The sequence below is a fragment of the Arvicanthis niloticus genome, chromosome X, assembly GCF_011762505.2.
Source record: "Arvicanthis niloticus isolate mArvNil1 chromosome X, mArvNil1.pat.X, whole genome shotgun sequence".
NCBI classification, from domain to species: Eukaryota; Metazoa; Chordata; class Mammalia; order Rodentia; family Muridae; genus Arvicanthis; species Arvicanthis niloticus.
The window spans coordinates 92,507,176-92,525,082 of record NC_047679.1 but is presented as its reverse complement, the minus strand read 5'-3'; the positions used below and the strand labels follow the sequence as shown (position 1 = coordinate 92,525,082).

General features: G+C 36.7%; 1 protein-coding gene across 1 annotated transcript in view; it reads right to left on the bottom strand.

Annotated features, from left to right (window-relative positions):
- Htr2c (5-hydroxytryptamine receptor 2C) overlaps nt 1-17,907 on the bottom strand; it is a 196,578-nt gene that overhangs the window by 84,244 nt on the left and 94,427 nt on the right. The window contains 2 exon segments of the mRNA XM_034485543.2: nt 9,506-9,822; nt 12,921-13,025. Coding sequence (XP_034341434.1) covers nt 9,506-9,822; nt 12,921-12,955 — 352 coding nt within the window. The 5' untranslated portion in view covers nt 12,956-13,025.

Here is a 17,907-nt window from a genome sequence, read left to right as displayed (position 1 = left end):
GAGGAAGAAAGTAGAATATAGAAAAAAAATCTCCCTTCTTATGCATCAGAAGGATTAACATAGTAAAAATGGCCATCTTAACAAAATCAATCTACATACTCCAATGTAATCCCCATTAACATTACAACACAATTCTTCACAGACCTTGAAAGAACTGAAGGGACCTTATCTGGCATCAATGAGAGAGGAGGCCCTTGGTCCTGTGAAAGCTTGATGCCACAGTGTAGAGGAATTCTAGGGCGATGAGGCTGGAGTGGGTGGGTGGGTAGGGGAACACCCTCATAGAAGCAGGGTAAGGGGGGATGGGATAGGGGATAATGTTTGAAATGCAAATAAATAAAATATCCAATATTAAAAAAGAAAGAACAATTCTCACCTTTATATGAAAAACAAAAACAAAAACAAAACAGAACAAAACAAAAAAAGTAGTACAGCCAAAATGATCCTGAACAGTAAAAGAACTTCTGGAAGTATCACCATCCCTGACCTCAAGATGTAATATAGAGAAATAGTGTTAGAACTAACTGCATGGTATGGGTGATGTGTTTATAAAAAGATAAAGAGAAAAGGAATATGTTCTATGGAGGGATGGTGAGGTGTGGGATAATGGGGTGTCTCAGCGGGCCCATGCCAAGGCATCCCTTCCCCCTGAGGAAGCCACACGTTGACATACTATAAAATAGAGTTCATTCAGGGCTTAGGGAAGGGAGATAAGAGGGTCATAGAAGCAGAGAGAGAGGGGAGGAGGAAGAGAAAGAAGAGCAGGAGGAGGAAGAAGAAGAGGAGGAGAAAAACTGGCCAGCCATGAGCACCTGGAGAGAGAAGGGGAAGGGAATGGGGAAAAGCAAGGGTAGGCAAGAGAACAAGAGAGCAAGAGAGCTAGGAGGGAGCAAGCAGCCCTTTTTATAGTGGGTCAGGCCTACCTGGCTGTTGCTAGGTAACTGTGGAGTGGATCTTAGACAGAATGCTAACAATAGATATAGAAACTGACGGGTTGGTCAGTAGAATTGAATTGAAAACCCAGAAATAGCAAGTCCCAGAGACCTAGGATGAGAGAGGTTTCAAGGAGTCAGTGCAAGTGACCGCTGAAATGCCTGACAGTGGGGATATGAAACCTGAAGAGACCACCATTAGTAGCCAGACAGGACCCTATAGTGGAGGGATGGGGACACCAACCCTCCTACAAAACTTTGCCCAAAAATTGGTGCTGTCTAAAAGAAATTCAAGGACAAAGATGAAATGGAGCAGAGACTGAAGGAATTGCCAACCAGTGACCAGTCCATTTTGACACCCATACCATGGGCAGGCACCAATCCCTCACACTATTACTGATGCAGTGTTGTACTTGCAGACAGGAGCCTAGTATGGCTGTCTTCTGAGAGGCTCTACTCTGCAGCTGACCGAGACAGATGCGGATACTTAAAGACAAACATTGGATAGAAGTCAGGGACCCCATGGAAGAGTTAGGAGAAGGATTGAAAGCTGACAAAAATGATGGCAACACCACAGGAAGACCAACAATGTCAACTAGCCTGGACCCCTAGGAGCTCTAAGAGACTGAGACACCAACCAAAGGGCACACACAGGCTGGTCTGAGGAACATACATAGCAGAGGGCTGCCTTGTCTAGTGCAATGGATGGTTTGAGTATGCTCCACCCAGGGAGTGGCACTATTAGAAGGTGTGGCCTTGTTTGAGTAGGTGTGTCACTGTGGGTATGAGCCATAAGACCCTCATCCTAGCTGCCTGAAAGTCAGTATTCTGTTAACATCCTTCAAATGAAGATGCAGAACTCATCTTTCAGATGAAGATACTTGCATCATGCCTGCCTGGATGCTGTTATGCTCTTGCCTTGATAATGGCCTGAACATCTGAACCTGTAAGCCAGCCCCAACTAAATGTTGCTGTAAATGAAGCTGCCCTCTCAGAAGTGAAGGAGGGGAATGAATGGTGATCTCTGAGAGGGTGGATGAGAAGGGGAAGAATTTGGGTTGTAAGCCAATAAATAAATATGTAATTTTAAAAATTCCCAGTTAATTTTGAGCCTAACTTCTGTTAGCATTTGGAGATGGAATGAGCTTATAATATTACTGTAAACACTGCATGAATAAAAATGTGCATAATAAATTATAGTGTAATGGTAAGAGATAATTTGAAGTGAAATTCAGTTTATTTCAAAAATTTGGTTAATAGATGCCTTTCTACATTTATTTATTATTTTTAATATTTACATATCCTCCTTCATGATTCATCTACCCATCTCTCTTCAACTTTTTAAATTAGCTCTGGGTTTTCTTATTTACTCTTTAATAGATATATTACTGCTGAAAATTTTCTACTACATCTTCCTTTCAATCACTTAAGTGTCATTGTTTCATGTGTATTAAGCATAATTTATCTATTTTTTTTATGGCTCAGTTTTCTATGACAGTGGGACTGGACCATAAGGCCTATCTCTGGGTCCAAGTGTTTTGTTACATTAACAAAGGGTTGAATAACATGAAAGAAATGGCACAATAGATTCATGTACAGTTTTGTCCAGAAGTGAGTAACAGGGCACCCTTTACCTGACTCTCACAGTTATCACAACTGATTAAAAAGATGAGATAATATAAAACCCAGGATACTAGCAGAAGTAGACCGTGTTTTTTTTGTTGTTGTTGTTCCTGAGAGGCCAGTCCCCCTTGTGTTGCTCCTGTGCGTGGACTTTCCTTATTCCTGTTGGAAGTAGTAGTTCCCCATTTTGTCCTTTTGTGTTAAGGTATTTGGGGAGTTGGCCATCTAAGCCTGAAATGTAAATGACATTTTCTTTTTCCCACCATCTTCTTTCTGTCTCTTGGCAACATGAGCCTTAGATTCCAATAACAATTCTAAGGACCTTTGGTTTAACCCAGTATTGTAAAGATTTTCCCTCTATTTTTATAGAAAATTTGTAGCTGTGCCTTTAGCTTTAGATTCCACTTGAGTTAGTTTTTCTTAGATGTGCAATTTTATGAGGATAGAAATTTGTTTTTTTACATATGATAACCAATAATTCCAGTAATATTGGTTAGAATGATTTTGAAGTGAGTTTGAACCTTTGTTGCATTTGTTGATTTTTCAATCTTTGACTGTAATCCGTTCAACATAGCATTCTTCTTGATCACTGTTGTCTGAGAGTGAAACCTAAGATCAAATGGAATTCTGTCTTTTTTTTTTTTTTTTTTTTTCGAGACAGGGTTTCTCTGTGTAGCCCTGGCTGTCCTGGAACTCACTCTGTAGACCAGGCTGGCCTCGAACTCAGAAATCTGCCTGCCTCTGCCTCCCAAGTGCTGGGATTAAAGGCGTGCGCCACCACCACCCAGCCTGGAATTCTGTGTTCTACATTAAAAAAAAATTCTCTGTCTCTGTCTGTCTCTCTGTTTATCTGGTCTCTCTTCACTATGTCCGTGTCTGTCTGTGTATGTGTGTATGTATGTATGTATGTATGTATGTGTGTGTGTCTCTCTCTCCCTCCTCTTCCCCTCTCTCCCTCCCCCCGTGTGTGTGTGTGTGTGTGTGTGTGTGTGTGTATCCAAGTGTGAGTGCAGAAGAATTCATGCCTTGGACAAAGTATGGAGGTCCCCCCTTGCTCTTGAACTTTGTTTGGGTCAGGTTCTTTGTATACACCAGGTTGGCTGCCCTATGAGCTTACAGGAATTCTCCTGTCTCCCTCTGTCACCATGGCACAAGAGTACTGTGATTACAGGCAGAAACCACATCATGCACATTTCCATGGGTTCTAAAGCTCTGCACTCAGGCCCTCATGCTTGGATAGCAAACACTTTAGTCACCAAACAAATCAGATTATTTTCAAAATTGTTTTAGCTACTCTAATTACTTTGCATTTCATCATAAAGTTTAAACCACTTTTTGTATTTATGCCCCTTAAACATGCAGATATTTTTTGTTGACACTGAACTGAATCTATAGACCATTTCAAGAAGTATTAATATCCTTAGAAGACTAACGTGTTCAATTATAAACAAGATACGTGTCTTAAATTTTCTAGTCTATTTGAATGAGTTTTTCTAGTGATTTTAATTTTCTTGATATACCTGCATTATATATATATATATATATATATATATATTAGTATATTTATAACTTTTATTTGTTTTAATTATATTGAAAATAGTAACTTTGAATTTGTTTTCCAATTTCTCTTGCTAGTGTATAGAAGCACAAAAAATTTTCATAAAATATAGCTTTCAAAATTCTCATCTTAATGATTTTAATTATCTAGTTATTAGTGAATATACATTGTCCTTCCCTAGATATTTTTGGGAGGGCTGGGGTAGAATTCAGCACCTTGCAAAGGTAAGGAAACCTTTCTACCACTAAGCCACATCCCAACATACCAAACTTAAAAAAACTTTTTCAGGTTAAAAAATGTTCCACTTGTAATTTTTCTTCACATCCCTGGATCAGTATTTTCTTTAAGATGTCTTTGTTGCTGTTTTGGGACAGAGCCAAAAGACAAGCCCAAGTGTTCATATTCATACATATAGAAATTTATCTACCATCTACCTGTCTACCATCTATAATCACTAGGAATTTATAGTTATGAGATGAATATTAGCTTTTACCTTTTATTGAAAATAGATTTCTACTTCACATAATATATCCTGCTTATGGTTTCCCTTCTCTTTACTCCTCCCGGGTCTCTCAACCTCCCTTTCCATTTGGAGCAAACACTTTTTTCTCTCATTAGAAAGTTAAGAGGCTTCTATGGGATAATGATACAATATAAAATAATGATCTAATCTAATCTAGTATGATAATATAATATGAAAACTAACATAATAGAATTAGACAAAACAAACCGAAGGAGAAAAACCCAAGGAAAGGCCCAAGGAACAGACTAGTTTGCACAGCCAGGAATCCCATTAAAATACTAAACTGGAAACCCTAATGTATACACAAAAAATCTGTGGAGCAAAAGAGATAAGTAAACAAAATAAATAAAAATAATAAAATAAATTTTAAAACCATTTTTAAAAGAAGAGCCCTGTGAGACAATGTTACGAGATAATGAATCTCCAAAGGTGCACTGAGTTTGGTTTCTACATGCTGGGCACACAGCCTACTATTAAGAGTAGTTTCTTCCCTTGGAATAACCTGTAATTTTATTTGTAAGTGCTTATCAACTGGAGATAACATATAGGTCAAGGATGGGGGCAGGTGGACACTTCTGTAAGCTCTAGCATCTCATCTGGAATAGCCCCATGGAGGAGCATTGCATGCTCCCAGTTTCTGTGAGTTCATATTTGTGTTGATCCTGTTAATTTAGAGAGCCTTGTCTTCTTGTCTTTCATCTCCTCTTGCTCTACACTCTGTCTCCTCATGAACATTAATTCAGTAATATGCATTTTGTTATTTCCTTTCCCCTCATCAGTTTTCTAACTTCATATACAAGAATAAAAATCTTAAGCCAACTAACCTGGGCCCATGGCGGCTCACAGAGACTGTACTACCAATCAAAAAGGTGTGCAAGGGCTGGACCTAGGCCCCTTATACATTTGTAGCAGATGTGCAGCTTGGTCTTCAGGCAAGTTCCCCAACTATTGGAGCAGGGGCTGTCTTTGCCATTGGATCCCTTTCCCCTAACTAGACTGCTTGATTGAGCCTCAACGGGAAAGGATATGCTTAGTCTTACTGCAACTGAATGTCTCAGGGTGGGGTGGTATCCAAGAAAGAATTCCTGGTTTCTGAGGACAAGGGAAGGAAATAATGGGGGGGGGGGTAGGAATTTGTAAAGATAGGACTTGGAGGAGAGGACAGATGTGGGAGGGAACAATCATAGGAGGGGAAAAAGAGGGAGGAACCTGAGTTGGAAAGGGGTGGGGGGTGGGGGGGTGGGGGGAGGAGAGAACATGATCAGGTGTGTGTAGGGGAACAGGACTGAAGTCCTGAGGACCAGCAGAAAGAATAGAAACAGTCAATCTCAGAAGGTAGGAGATTGGGAGACCCTCTAGAATGCACTAGAGACCTGGGAGGTGAAAGACTGTCAAGACTCAAAGGGAGGGACCTTAGATGAAATGCCCAACTATGGGGAGAGGGAACTTGTAGAGCCCACCTCCAGCAGAAAGACAGGGCATCAAATGAGGGATGGGGTTGCCATCCTACAGTGAAAAAATATGACCCATAATTTTTCCTGTCTGAAAGAACTGCAGGGACAAAAATGGAGAGGAGCCAGAGGAAAAGGAGGTCCACAGACAGGGCCAAAATGGGATCCAGCTCAATGGGAGGCCCCTAAGTCTGATACTATTACTGAGGCTATGGTGTGCTCACTAAAAGGGGTCTATCATGACTGCCCTCTGATAGACCCAACAAGCAGCAGAAAGAGTCAGATCCAGATATTTATACCCAAACAATGGACAGAAGCTGTTGACCCCTGTGGTTGAATTAGGGGAAATCTGGAAGAAGCTGAGGAGGAGGGTGACCCTGTAGGAGGACTAGCAGTCTCAATTAACCTGGACCTCAGAAATCTCAGAAAATGAGCCACCAATCAGGCAGCATACACCAGCTGATGTGAGGCCCCCAACACATATATATAACAGAGGACTGCCTGGTCTAGCCTCAGTGGAAGAAGATGCACCTAACCCTCAAGAGATTGGAGGCCCCAGGGAGTGGGGAGGTCTGGGTGGATGAGGGGTGGGAGAATAAGGACATCCTTGTGGAGATGGAGAAGGAGGTATGGGATGTCAAACAGTCAGAGGGTGGACTGGGAGGTAGATAAAATCTGGACTGTAAAAAAGAGATTAAATAAGCATGATATTAAAAAGAAAATTGAATAAATAAATGATTCAAAAATAATAAGGAGCCTAGCTTAAAAAAAACTCTAATATATGGGATATACTTCAAAATTCAGAATACATGGAATATCATCTTAGAATATCTGCCAAGTATCAATGATAAAATCAAATGCAAAAAATCAAATGTAAAACTTAAAGTTCACTAATTTATTATTTTATTTGTCCTTAAATTGGTGAGATAATGAACAAAAGTGCTTTGAAATTATTAATTAATATTGATTTCAGATATATTTTTTTCATTCTATTCAAAATCCCCGTTTTTAATGCTCTGAAAAAATGCCTGGAATACTATAAATGTCTGATGTTTCAAATACCTGATAGAATTGCAGAGTGAAACTATAGTGGTGTTCATATTTTTTATTAATTTATTTCTTCTGCTGAAATTGCCTTTCTTGTTCTCATGTTTATATTTCTTGTTTTCATATTTAAATGAATAAATTTTGTATTCCCTAGAGAAATAGTTTTCTTTTTTCTTTATTATATATATATATATTTTACAGTCCAGTCATTATCCCTCACCTGGTCTGCACAGTGGTGTGCATGTGCTGCTACAAGACAATCTCAAGATCTGAAAAATTAGTATTTTTTGGTTATTTCTCTATTGCTATACTGACATTCTCTATACATAATCTCTCTTTTGCTTTGTTTAAATTGGCTAAAATTTTCTTTTTAAAAAAATAGATTTTTACTTCTGAACTGAATATATATTTCTTCTTTCTCTTCTTTATCCAATCCATTACTTCTATAATTTCTCTTTGAATTCTGTCTTTACCTTTCTTTGTTGTATTTGTTGGGCTTTCTTTGTGGTTTTCCAGAGTTGCTTTAAGAAAATTTTATTCTTCCTCTTCTCAAATAGATATCACCATATTTTCATATCAATTGTTTGTTGTATTAATAACTCTAGACTCTTCATATGATGGGAAATAAGTGATATTTGTTTTTCTGGGTCTGACGTGTATCTTGATGAAGTTTGCAGCAAATGTCTTCGATCATGATTTATTCTATAGTAATGATACAGTTGAGGGGTATTTACATCTTTGTTGTTGATTTCTAAGGTTTTAAGCTCAAGCACATCTTCACTGTAGCAGTGTGGTTTCTTTCAAGGGCTTTATGTGAAGAGTGGAGGGCAGTATAGAGTGAGTTAATGGTGCTTATATATGACATTCCTATCCTCTAAAATACGTTTTATTTCTTCACCACTGCACTGACAATTCTGCCTCTCTCATTTATTTTTCTTTTTCACTGCATTCTACCTCCAGAAAGTTACTTTTTCTTGAGATTTGTGCAGACTTTTCAGTCTGTCACCTGAAGCTCAACTTAGAAACTTTTCAGTCTACTTTGTTATGGTGTTTTTAAATCAATCTCAGGCTTCCTAATAATGTTCTTTTTTAGACTAGATTCTATTTTAGTAATATTTTTATTGTCCAATTCCATTATGCATTTGAAGAACTTGTTGGACATCTCCCTTTTAATCTACAGGAAGATAAGTATGTTAAAAATTAAAATTAAACTGGGACTTCCACATGTTAACAATTAAATTTGAATTGATTTTCAAATTTTGTAGTTACGGTACCTATTGAAAGACATACCATATACCTGTGGTGACAGCTACTTGGAATTCTGAGGCAGAAAGTACATGTGAGCTTTGATTCGTTGATTTATACTTATTATTAACATTTTAAACACTTGATGTTTTTCTTTTAATTTTGTGTGTGTATGGGTATTTTGAATATATATATATGTACCACATGCATGCTCTACTGCCTGCAAAGGTTAAAAGAAAGCATCAGATCTCCTGGGACTGCGGTCAGACATATTTGTGAACTGCAATGTAGGTATTGGGCATCAAACTCAGGTCCTCTGGAAGACAATCTAGTATTCTTGACCAGTAGTTCTTTAATGTGATTTTGATTTTTCTAAAATCATAAGTACTAGTCAAAACCAAAACATAGATGAAAATGAACAAAGCATACAGATGGCAGAAAATCAAAGAAAAAATAAAGCTTCTTGAAAATCATAGATGCTGAGTTTTATGATTGTGATATGAACTTGTGTTTATGTACTCAGAAATTAATTTTTATACCTTGTCTCCTTATAAAACCATGAGTTATAGACTGTATGAGAAAAAGAACAATGCCTATTAAGTGCATACTGTGTACCAACTATTTAGTTTGTCAACATAAAAGATGACATCTGCTGGGGGGTATAGCAATGACTGAGCACTTGCCTTGAGCAATGAGGCCCTGGGTTCAATATCTGTCATTCAGAAACATTCCTTAAAATAAAATTATTAAAGAAGACAAGTTTTGTTTTTCTTTTGTGTATTAGAGATGCACTGACTAAGGTAAGTGTGCTGGCCCAAATACAGGTCAAGGTGCCACTTTGACACAATCCCATTTTGTATGGTTTATAAATGACACTTGCAAATAAAGTGTTTATGCATGATTTCAATATATTATAAAATAGGTGTTTTAACTTCTGAAAGCTCTGCTAAAATTTTATTTCATAAATCTCAACATATTCAATCATTTTTCTTGCTTACATTTTGTTCTTATTCTTTTGTTTTTCAAATTTTATAGATAAATTAATAACTGTATGAATTACATCCTGGGGATTATTTCAAACCTACAGAACAATCTGAGACTGAGAAATGAATAGAATTGTACTCACCATAAAGAATTGCAAGCAGAGACAGGGGCATGACAAGTAGTCCCACCAGCATATCAGCAATGGCTAGGGACATTAAGAAATAATTGGTAGCATTGTGCAGTTTCTTCTCCATGCTTACTGCCATGATAACGAGAATGTTGCCCCCTATTGTCATGATTATAATCACGACGATTGAAAGTGCTGGCCAGTTTTGTACCCCGTCTGGAAATTGAAACAAGCGTCCACCATCGGAGGAATTAAAAGTGTCAGTTACTATAGCTGCTACTGGACTTATGGAAATATCGAACTGCCAAACCAATAGGCCGATCAGGTGCACACTGAAAATTAAACAGAAAAGAAAAAAGAAAATCAGGCTCTGTTTACACACACTAGATCACTTATACTATACAGTAGCTTGTAGCCCCCTCCCACCACTGTGACCATAACTGCCTCCATCCTCCTCATTTTCCATTTTTATCATTATCTTTTCCTGAGTGATTGATTTATTCTCATTATGCAGCTGAAAAAAGAATGGAGTTTAAAAAGGGCTTTGACATTTTTCCAAGCCAATGTAACGAAGTAAACGACAGGACCAGGGGCCATCATAAGGTCTAGTTTCAGACTATATTAAAATATTAAATATTACTGTTGTCCAAAAATACAGTATTGTTTGACTCGGTGTGATAGTTTATTATTTTCTTTTAGATTTTTATTTTATTTTATTTTATTATGTTGGATTACAGAAGACCATTTTCATATAAGTATAGAAGGTACTTTGAGTATGTCTTCCTCCCATACCTCAATAGATTCCCTCACTCTCCTTAGACCTGTTTGTTCCTGAGATGGTTTTGCTTTTTATTTTCATGTTGTCTGTTCATGCATGATTAAGTATATCTATGAAGTCAAGGCTTTACAAATGAGAAAAAAATATGTGACATTTGTCTTTCACAGACTGACTTAATAGTTTATTCTTTTTAATTAAAATATTAATTTCTTTGACTTATTTATTCTTTAAGACAGCTGTGTCAGAAATAATGGAAAAGTTTCTTAAAGGATCCAGTGGCCAGACAAGGTACTTGGAAGTTGAATTGTGTTGTTCTAAGTTTAAAAGAAAGTATCAGACTTTATCAGAACAATTTTATGAATTGTTTTGAAAGCCACTGGGACAACAATACACATGCATCTCTTAGAAATTTTTCCAAGTTCTCATGTATGCAAAGTGAATTTCTGATGGTTGTCTGCTTCTTGCCTTGTGCCTTAAACTTTAACGCTCCATTACTGTATCCTTGGTTTTCTAGGATTTAACTCTAGACTTAAGAGTAATGTGTGTAGATGATTGATTCCTATGGGTACAGGTAGAAATTAAATCTCTTAAATCATTTCAAATACATATTTTTTACATTGGTTCTTAGATACTACCAGTATTAGATTAGGTGGCAATCTAAGATAAGGGAGATGTTTGTATTTCACTTCTGTTAATTTCAAATTAATTTTCCTCGTAGTGATGAGATTTATTTACATTACAAACACAAAAATTTGCTCAAGATGTTAGCTCCTAAGGTGTGTCCAACAAAACCAACACATGTATCTTCCCTGATAAAAATAAGACAAAAATTACATTCACAATTTTCTCTCTCTTAGAAGGGGGAAGCAAATAATATGGGAGGAGGGAGGGAAAGATCTGGGTGGTAGAGAGGAGGAGAAGGGAAAAGGGAACAAGTATGGGGGGGGAGGAGAGAAGCCCAGAGGGCCAAGAGAAAGAATGGAAATATGCAGCCTCAGGGTAGATGGGAGGTGTGGGGGGGTTCTCTCTAGAAAATACTGGAGACCCAGGAGGCAAGAGACTCTCAGGACTCAAGTGGGGGGTGACCTTAGTCAAAATGCCCAACTTTGGGGAGTGGGAACTTGAAGAGTCCACCTCCAGTAGATAGACAGGCCCTTAAGTGGAGGGACAGGGTTACTAACCCACAGTAAAAATTCCTGACCCAGAATTGTTTCTGTCTAAAAGAACTGCAGCGACAAAAATAGAGAAGAGTCTGAGGAAAAGGAAGTCCAGTAACTGGCCAAACTTGGGATCTATATCATGGTTCAGGAAGAGGCACTAAGGCCTTATACTACTATGCTATGCTTACAGACAGGACCCTAGAATGGAAAGTCCCTACCAGCAGCTGACTGAGACAGAAGCAGATATGTACACCCAACCATTGGACTGAAGTCGGGGACCCCTGTGGTTGAATTAGGGGAAGGATTGAAGAAGCTGAAGGGGAGAGCTACCCCATAGGAAGGCCAGCAGTGTCAATTAACCGAGACCCCAGGGAGCTCCCAGTGACTGAGCCACCATCCAGAATTTTATGAGCATACATGGGTTAGTCCAAGGCCCCTGGCACATATACAGCAGAGGTCTGACTGGTCTGGCCTCAGTGGGAGAAGTTGCTCTTAAATCCTTGAGCGACTTGAGGGCATAGGGAAAGGGGAGGTTTTGAGTGGGGAGCACCCTCTCAGAGGCAAGCAGGAGGAGAAATGGAATAACTGTAGGAGGGAAAGTCCAGGAGGGGGGGTCATGCCTAAAATGTAAATTAATAAAATGATTTTTAAATTTTTTCTTATTTGAAAACATCATTTGTGACTGGCTATTCTGGATGATATCTATTTATCTACTATCTATCTATCTACCTATTATCTATCTATCTGTTTATTATTTTCAGTTATTACATAGGAGCAAAGGGATTCAGGACTTCTCGGTTATTCTGTTCAGGGTTTATATACTCCTCAAATAGTAAGTTTGGGTTAAGTGAGACTTACAATGACTTTGTTCTTGTATTTGATTCTTTACTAGTCTTTACTTTGAATTCTATTGAATTCAACTATTGTTTTGTTCACGACCACAGTGTTCTGCCCTATGAGCTACATCCTCAAACCCTGCCTTCAGATCTCTAGCGTCCTCTACTATTTCTTACAAAATCAGTTGCTTATAGAACATCCTCTCTTCCCCTTCTCACTTTTTCTCCAGTTCAGCATGTATCTATCCTAGGCTGACCTCAGTCTTGTAACCATCCTGTCCCAGTCACCTTGGTGTCAGTACTATAGGTTTACAGCACTGCAGTAAGCAGCCATTTGATTTTTGTAATTGTTCAGTTCATACAAGAAAAAAGGGGTAGAATCTTTAAGTCTTACCCATGATATAAAGCAACAACAAAAACTAGAATAAGTGGAATTGAGGCTATTATCCCTATATCATTTGAGTAGATGAGTTTTAAAATTTAGATCCCAGATTATTCTTATTCCCCATTAATTATCTTTAAATAAAAAATACTCGTATTTTTGATACAGGTCATAAAGTAGCCTGGTCTTATGCAAGCATTTTGATATCATCGAGTAAGCAACCATAAAAGTAACTTTTTAAAATTATTATTAAAGTAAGTAATAGAATTCTTACAGGAGTGAGCGCACCACGTCGCCCAGGTTCACCATGATTGCTTCAGCGTTAAGCAACCAGAGTTTCAAAGTGAGAATTGGAAAGTTAACAGAATTGTTTCATTCCCTGAGGAGAGAAAAAAAGAAAAGAAAAAAAGAACATTAGTTAAAATATCAAATAAAATGCATATTAAACAATTAAATGAACTTAAATGAACATATTTAGTGTTAAGATACTTAACATTACTTCATTTATAGAATAAGTTAACATGCTATATGGAAGTAATAAAGAATGGCTAAGAGAATTTTTCCTCACTTACAGGCACAAAGCTATTAATTTTGTTAAATTTCTTGTTTAGGGTCTAGTGTTGTGTGCATTATATTGCATATTCTCTTGTTAGGGTAAACAGAGCTTCAATGTTTTGCAAAGGGAGTTATGAATAGATCCTTGAGATTTGCAAGTCATTGGGGAAAGATAAAATTTAAAACTAATTTAGATTTCTAAAAATTAAAAGTTTTCATCTTATAGTAAAATAAAAGACGATAAGAAATTTCACAAATTTTTATAACACAAATATATTTTATAAATTTCTAAGTTTTGTTTCTCTTCAAAATGAAACAATCCTTTTTTACACCTTTGCATTAACCAATAGTAGCCACCAGAGGGCAGCAATAAGTGGTTTGTAACAATATAAATACACTAGGCAAGTTTATCATACATTCTAGTTACGGAAGTCCCTTTACGTAATAACTAGTTAGTAGTTATTAATGAAATATCACAGCCCAAGCAGATGAGGTACTATTGAAACTTAAAAATAAAAGGTTATTTGTAGTAGATGATTGAACTAACACTCTTTTATGTAGTTCATATGTATTTTTAAGGAATATAAATATGAATGTCTTGATAATCTTTCTTTGGTAATCTCAGGTTCTTTCAGAAACTAGGAATTAAAATTTCATTAGAACAAAATGTAATTCCCCATTTCTCATCTCATTTAAAAGAACTTTCTTTTCCTAGGACATTCAAATTATCAATTAATTAATGGCAAATACACTTCCTCTATCACAGAACTAAAGCAATCATTAATTAATTAATATGGCCTGCCTTTATTCTTCAACATCTACCTTTCAATTCTATCAAAACATTTCCTTACTCTTGTGAATATATGCAGTCTGACTTTGTAGTGACTAAGGACTCAAAATATTTTGTGAGAGAGTGACCTCTAGGGATTGTTAGGCCATTTTATCTTCCACCAGGCAACACATAAGTCCTCCTTCTTTTTGAGGTGATGAAAAATTCCTAAATAGATATCAGTGTTGTTTAGCCTTTCCCTTTTTTATCTCTCTAAAATATCAAGTCTTGTTTTAATAACGTTAAAATTTTGAAAACACATTTTAGCATTTATTTTTTCACTTATCCACGAATTAGTGTAGTTAAGAGTCAATGATAGTGTAAAATGCACTATGTGCCAATAGGATTGCACTTGAACAATATCAATCGCTCTTGCAATAGCTACATATGGTCCTCATCTCATGAAACACTTTATAAATATTCTCAGCCCTGGTATAGTTCAACTATTGCTTCAGAAAATACTACGTTTTCTTAGAAATTAACCAATTGCATACTGTTTCCCTTAGAATTACAGATTAAAAACATTAAACAGCATTCACTTTCTTATGTTCCAGTTTTGCTAAGAAAATAGTAATTATAAACACTATTTTACAATAGATTCACAATTTATTTAATAAAATTACTTTCAATCAAAGTCATGTCTTCTCATACAACTAAAACTTGTTTATTTTTAATTTGTTTTAGTTCTGTCTTATTTTTCTTCGATACCAAGGAGCAAATGCCCTTCCTCTATCACAGAACTAAAGCAATCATTACAAATTTACATTTTAAGATTGACTAAACCACATGGTAAATTGTCTTGAAGTGTTTGTGGAGGTTTAAGGACACAATATAGGAGGAATAAGTTATGTGAATTATATGGCATAAATTCTGCTTTGTTATAAAATATAATACTTTGCAATAATAAATGCTATGTATATTTGTAATAATAAGTGCTTGTAGAATTACAAAGGAGAGACAGAATGCAAAATTCCTCAAGCCTTCAATAACTAACAAGGGAAACAAACAAAATGCTTTCTGATTTACACATCTCATACTTTACATGTGAGTCAAACATTTAAACTTGGGAAGATTTGTGTTTTGTGAATTTTTATAAACTATTTTTAGAAGATTAACCAACTGGCTACCCTTTAGTCAGAATATATTGGACTCCCCTAGAAACTGTGGGCACTTAAGCCCAAGCTAGTGAGGGGACAGAAAAATCTAAATTTAATTATTTTTCTCAAGTATGAAATAATAATAATAATAATTAAAGATTAAATCACAAAATTTAATTCACTATCAATAACTACTCATATCAATTTCTTATTTGTTCCTGCAGCATTTATCACAGACATTTTGATGCTGTCTCTAAAGCATTGTAAGATCTTTTAAGTATCAATAACAGATTTTGCTCAGGTAAAATCGGGGACAAATATGTATTTCCATGTGGTTTTTAGTAGCATGATTTATAGCAGATATTAATTAGCAAGCTTCTTAAACATAGATCCAAACACTGAAACAGTAAACATTATGTTTAAATGTTGCTCATTAAAACTATACTTGTATGTTAATAGGTTATATCTGTCATTAGCTTAGTTCATAAAACTTATGAAAACACTTGGAAATACTTGAACCAAAATAAGATCACTACTGTCAATATTCTGTCTAAACTCCACCTCCACAATTACCTGGCAACAGTCAGGTATGCTCCTCCCCACAGTTACCTGGCAACACCCAGGTATGCTCCTCCCCACAGTTACCTGGCAACAACCAGGTAGACCTGGCCCACTATAAAAGGGGCTGTTTGCCCCCTCCTCACTCTCTCTCTTAATCTCTTACTCTCTTGATCTCTTGCCTCCTCTCTGTCCCCTCCTGCTCCCCATTTCCCCCCCTCTCTCCATGTGGTCATGGCCAGCCTCTACTTCTCTATCTATTCTCTATCTATCTATCTATCTATCTATCTATCTATCTATCTGCCTCTACTACCCTCCTGGCTGCCCTCACAATGCCCTGAATAAACTCTATTCTCTACTGGTGTGTGACTGGTCCCTCAGGGGAAAGAGATGCCTCTGCATGGACCTTTTGAGACATCCCCTTCCCCCATAGCTCTCCACACACAATCAGAACATACTCTCTTTATCTCTTTATCTTTTACAAACACTTCACTAAGTATTCAGAAATAAATGTTAAACTGTCAAAAGTCCATGTCATTCACCAAAATAAGTAAAACAATTATAGATAATTATCTTAAAAAATAATGAACAAAGCTAAAATATTTTTTGTGTGGGCATGTGTGTGTGTGTGTGTGTGTGTGTGTGTGTGTGCATGTGTATATGTGTATTTTCTTTCTATTTCAGTTAATTAGTCAAGTACAGTGTATAAAGTATTTGATTTAGGGGAAGGGGTGAAGAAAACTTGGAAAAGAATAAAATCTTAATGGAAGAGAATGGGCTTATGGTTATATATACTCACATTGAAGAAACTAAATCTGATGTGGAATTCTTAGTAGACTGTAGAATAACACAGTAAACAGATGATTCCTGTGTGACTTTTATTTTGTTTTAGTTGTGTGGGAGTTGGACGTGTGTGTGTGTGTGTGTGTGTGTGTGTGTGATTGTATACTCAGATACATGCCATGGAAGAGGTATGAGTTCAAGGGAAAATTAGCAGAAGTTACTTCTTTCCTTCTACCATGTGGGGCTGGAGGATTGAGCTCAGGTCATCCAACTTGGTTGTAGCCAACTTTACTGGCTGAGCCATTGTGCCCACCCCTTGTCTGAGTGTATATGATAAATCATTTAAGAACTGAATATGTAACATTACATGTAAAGGTGTGATTTTATCATTTTTTCAATGGAAAAAACTAAAGACTCATGATTTAAAAAGTTTTCTCTCTGGAACTTCATAGAAAGGGGACATAAATATCAGAGAAACTAGTAGACAGGTGAGCTGCTTTTCTCATATGATATGACCAGTGTAATCAGGAGAACTGGACCTTATCCATGAGACCACTGGGAACCCAAAGGCCTAAAGAATGTGTGTGTGTGTGTGTGTGTGTGTGTGTGTGTGTGTGTGTGTGTGTGTGTGTGTGTGAGAGAGAGAGAGAGAGAGAGAGAGAGAGAGAGAGAGAGAGAGAGAGAGAGAGAGAATGCACTACCTGCCCAGGATCTGTCCCCAAAGTAAGACCCAAAGGTTAGGGGAAGGACTAGCTGGAGAGGAGATGAACTGCAAGGGTAAGAGTGGATAGAAGAGGGTAATAAGTGGGAATAATATCACAATATACTGTATACATATTTAAAACTGGCAAAACTTGAATAAGATGTCAATGAAATTTCTCTGATTATTATATGCATTCACCTTTCAGCAGATGGCTGGATCAAACATGAATTAGTCACAAATGATCAGATGACTCCTGTGAGGAAATTAATTCTGTACAGAGTTGTAACATTTTGAGGAATTCTCATGTAATCCAAAACAATATTCTTAGGACTAAGGCATAGTGCATGAATGTTTTTTTTTCAAATTTAAATGTTCTATAGCAATTTTGTAATAAAGCAAACTCTTCATTCAAAAAATACATGTTTGCTATGAGTAGTCACATGGTGTAATTCTTTATGATTTGATGGAAAACAATTTCAGAGACTACAATCAATTGAAATTCTCTCCTACCAGTAAGCTTCAAATATGCTAAGTTTATTTAGAAATGTGTTCTATGAGTTTAAACAAAACACACCATTTTGAATTTTAAGGTCTTATTCTGCAAGCTTGAATTCATACAACTTATGAGACAATTTTTATAAAAAATTGTAAGGGATCAAATAATCTAGTTTCTTGTCTTCAGAGAGGTCTAATACTTAAGTCACATTGACAAGTTTGACTGTTGATGTTCTTTAGA